General features: G+C 49.3%; 1 protein-coding gene across 1 annotated transcript; it reads left to right on the forward strand.

Annotated features, from left to right (window-relative positions):
* The first annotated feature begins 928 nt into the window (after positions 1–928).
* Positions 929–2832, forward strand: LOC135538130 (H-2 class II histocompatibility antigen, A-U alpha chain-like). The gene is made up of 3 exons (XM_064964108.1): positions 929–1180; positions 1465–1746; positions 2371–2832. Exons 1-3 carry the CDS (start codon positions 988–990, stop codon positions 2490–2492), a joined length of 597 nt encoding a protein of 198 aa, XP_064820180.1. The 5' UTR covers positions 929–987; the 3' UTR covers positions 2493–2832.
* Positions 2833–4084: the final 1252 nt, after the last annotated feature.

A 4084-nucleotide genomic window follows, 5' to 3' on the forward strand; every position in this document is an offset into this window, starting at 1 on the left:
GTTTGGGTTATAGGGTTAGACCAGGATGGTGTTTGGGTTATAGGGTTAGACCAGGATGGTGTTTGGGTTATAGGGTTAGACCAGGATGGTGTTTGGGTTAGAGGGTTAGACCAGGATGGTGTTTGGGTTATAGGGTTAGACCAGGATGGTGTTTGGGTTATAGGGTTAGACCAGGATGGTGTTTGGGTTACAGGGTTAGACCAGGATGGTGTTTGGGTTATAGGGTTAGACCAGGGACAGGATGGTGTTTAGGTTATAGGGTTAGACCAGGATGGTGTTTGGGTTTTAGGGTTAGACCAGGGACAGGATGGTGTTTGGGTTATAGGGTTAGACCAGGGACAGGATGGTGTTTGGGTTATAGGGTTAGACCAGGATGGTGTTTGGGTTATAGGGTTAGACCAGGATGGTGTTTGGGTTATAGGGTTAGACCAGGATGGTGTTTGGGTTATAGGGTTAGACCATGATGGTGTTTGGGTTATAGGGTTAGACCAGGATGGTGTTTGGGTTATAGGGTTAGACCAGGATGGTGTTTGGGTTATAGGGTTAGACCAGGATGGTGTTTGGGTTATAGGGTTAGACCAGGATGGTGTTTGGGTTATAGGGTTAAACCAGGGACAGGATGGTGTTTGGGTTACAGGGTTAGACCAGGGACAGGATGGTGTTTGGGTTATAGGTTGTAGGGTTAGGTGTTAGTTAGTGGCTAGTTAACTGTGTCTTGATAGTTAGTTGAACATGTTAAACCACCTGTAGTGGTCTGTACAAATACAGTATTACCACATTATTCTGCCACTAATTCAAACCCTGAAGGGTTAAAAGGATGTGTTCATGTTGGTAAAGCAGGACAGTAAAATGTTATTAAATAATGTGTCTGAACATCACAACGATGATCTTCCAGATGTAATGTACTAACAGGTTCATTTGGTTCTTTTCTCAGTTCTGCATATTGATTTAGCTATTACTGGATGCAGTGATTCAGATGGAGTGGATATGTATGGACTGGATGGTGAAGAGTTGTGGTACGCAGACTTCAACAAAAAGGAGGGAGTGGTGGCTCTGCCTCCGTTTGTAGATCAGTTGAGCTTCCCTGGATTTTATGAACAGGCTGTAGGTGATCAGGGGACATGCAAAGGAAACCTGGCCACATCTATAAAAGCTTACAAGAACCCACCAGAGACAATAGGTAAGAGAGAGAAAGTAATCTGGAGTGAATGAATGAATAGGATCCAAGCAGTAAAATAGTCACCTCACTGTAACCTCTTATATGTTGTATTGTCTGTGTTATAGAGCTCCACATATGATCAGTGTTACAGCCTTTTAATATTACTACAACAAGCCGGATCAATGGTCCACTACACTTATAGACTAACATCATGTGACCTAATGGCAGATGTAACATTGTTTTAGCCCAACACAATGACAACACAACAAGGAAGAATGAATGTGATATTAAATGTGTTCCCACAGACCCTCCTCACAGCAGCATCTACCCCAGGGATGATGTGGAACTGGGGGTGGGGAACACCCTCATCTGCCACGTCAGTGGGTTCCACCCTGCACCTGTCAGAGTCAGGTGGACCAGGAACAACCAGAATGTGACCGAGGGAGTGCGTCTCAGCACCCCCTACCCCAACACTGATTTCACCCTCAACCAGTTCTCCAGTCTGAGCTTCACCCCAGAGGAGGGAGACATCTATGGCTGTACTGTGGAGCACAAGGGCCTTACTGAGCCCCTGACACGGATCTGGGGTGAGAAGACACAACTACATTACATTTAGCCTGCATTACTTTTGACTTCTTCTCAACATTTTAGTGTCACACATCCGTTGTTTCAGCCATTTACTCTGAAACTGATAAAATGACCAACAGTTCATCACTTGATGTTATTCCTCTGTGTGTCTCTGTGTGTGTCTCTCTCTGTCTGTGTGTCTCTGTGTGTCTCTGTGTGTCTCTCTCTCTGTCTGTGTGTCTCTGTGTGTCTCTGTCTGTTTGTCTCTGTGTGTCTCTATGTGTCTCACTCTCTGTCTCTGTGTCTATGTGTGTCTCTGTTTGTGTCTCTCTCTCTGTCTGTGTGTCTCTCTCTCTGTCTGTGTGTCCCTCTCTGTGTGTGTGTCTCTCTCTCTGTGTGTGTGTGTGTGTGTCTCTCTCTGTGTGTGTGTGTGTGTGTCTCTCTCTCTGTGTGTGTGTGTCTCTCTGTGTGTGTGTGTGTGTCTCTCTCTCTCTGTGTGTGTGTGTGTGTGTCTCTCTCTCTCTCTCTCTCTCTCTCTCTCTCTCTCTCTCTCTCTCTCTCTCTCTCTCTCTCTCTCTCTCTCTCTCTCTCTCTCTCTCTCTGTGTGTATGTGTGCCTCTCTATGTATGTGTGTGTGTCCACAGAACCTGAGGTGAGCCAGCCCAGCGTGGCTCCTGCTGTGTTCTGTGGTGTGGGTCTGACTCTGGGGCTGCTGGGAGTGGCTACCGGAACATTCTTCCTCATCAAAGGGAACCAGTGTAACTGAGACGACAGCTGTCAGAGCCTCATGCCAAATCTGTATAAATATAGAGGACGTCACCATCATTTAAAGTATCTTTGTATTGTTAAAACAGTGTATATAGACTGTAGATGACAAAAAGCCTTTTTAGCCTCCTCAGGAATGTGAGGTTAAACTGCAGATAATATAGAGAGCATAACAATAGTCTGATATAGTAAACATTTCAGCAGTCTATGTTAATTATCCCCCAAATTGATGTATGCCGGGGTTACGAGGGTACGTCCAGCTTGAGTTCTAGTTGGTGTTTGTGTTCCATTCTTCCCTTTTTAACCTTGCATGTTTTTATTAAAGCTTATGAGCCCTGAAACCCCCCTGGTCTGTGTCTTCTGGTTCCACTGTCACATGTGACCCTTCCCAACCTATGGGTGTGCCACAGCACATTACACTGAGTCTATTGGATGGAAGTTTACAGAGAGTTTGGTATAAATAAACTATAAACTAGCATTATGGGATTGAATGAAACTTTTGTCATCTGCCACATGTTCGGGGTGGCAGGTAGCCTAGTGGTTAGAGGGGGGTGGCAGGTAGCCTAGTGGTTAGAGGGGGTGGCAGGTAGCCTAGTGGTTAGAGGGTGGTGGCAGGTAGCCTAGTGGTTAGAGGGGTGGCAGGTAGCCTAGTGGTTAGAGGGGGTGGCAGGTAGCCTAGTGGTTAGAGGGGGTGGCAGGTTACCTAGTGGTTAGAGGGGGTGGCAGGTAGCCTAGTGGTTAGAAGGGGGGCAGGTAGCCTAGTGGTTAGAGGGGGTGGCAGGTAGCCTAGTGGTTAGAGTGGGGTGGCAGGTAGCCTAGTGGTTAGAGGGGGCGGCAGGTTGCCCAGTGTTTAGAGGGGGCGGCAGGTTGCCTAGTGTTTAGAGGGGGGGCGGCAGGTTGCCTAGTGGTTAGAGGGGGCGGCAGGTAGCCTAGTGGTTAGAGGGGGACGGCAGGTTGCCTAGTGGTTAGAGGGGGTGGCAGGTTGCCCTAGTGGTTAGAGGGGGGAGGGGGCAGGTAGCCTAGTGGTTAGAGGGGGAAGGGTCAGGTAGCCTAGTGGTTAGAGGGGGTGGCAGGTAGCCTCGTGGTTAAAGGGGGGGGGGCAGGTAGCCTAGTGGTTGAGGGGGGTGGCAGGTAGCCTAGTGGTTATAGGGGGTGGCAGGTAGCCTAGTGGTTAGAGGGGGCGGCAGGTTGCCTAGTGGTTAGAGAGGGGGCGCAGGGTTGCCTAGTGGTTAGGGGGGCGGCAGGTTGCCTAGTGGTTAGAGTGGGACAGCAGGTTGCCTAGTGGTTAGGCAGGTAGCCTAGTGGTTAGAGGGGTAGCAGGTACCCTAGTGGTTAGAGGAGGGGGGTAGGTAGCCTAGTGTTTAGGGGGTGGCAGGTGGCCTTGTGGTTCGATTGGGGCGGCAGGAGGCCTAGTGGTTAGAGGGGGTGGCAGGTAGCCTAGTGGTTAGAGGGGGCAGGTAGCGTAGTGGTTAGAGGGGGGGGGCAGGTAGCCTAGTGGTTAGAGAGGGGGCAGGTAGCCTAGTGGTTAGAGAGGAGGAGGGGGCAGGTAGCCTAGTGGTTAGAGGGGGCAGGTAGCCTAGTTGTTAGAGAGGG

The sequence above is a fragment of the Oncorhynchus masou genome, unplaced genomic scaffold (assembly GCF_036934945.1).
Source record: "Oncorhynchus masou masou isolate Uvic2021 unplaced genomic scaffold, UVic_Omas_1.1 unplaced_scaffold_9151, whole genome shotgun sequence".
Lineage (NCBI taxonomy): Eukaryota > Metazoa > Chordata > Actinopteri > Salmoniformes > Salmonidae > Oncorhynchus > Oncorhynchus masou.

What these genes read in the sequence shown, in the direction of transcription:
- LOC135538130 (XM_064964108.1), top strand. Translation starts at nt 988, where the DNA reads ATGTATGGACTGGATGGTGAAGAGTTGTGGTACGCAGACTTCAACAAA. An exon ending in GAACCCACCAGAGACAATAG is followed by an intron (nt 1,181 to 1,464) that starts GTAAGAGAGAGA and finishes GTGTTCCCACAG; the next exon opens with ACCCTCCTCACAGCAGCATC. An exon ending in GCCCCTGACACGGATCTGGG is followed by an intron (nt 1,747 to 2,370) that starts GTGAGAAGACAC and finishes GTGTGTCCACAG; the next exon opens with AACCTGAGGTGAGCCAGCCC.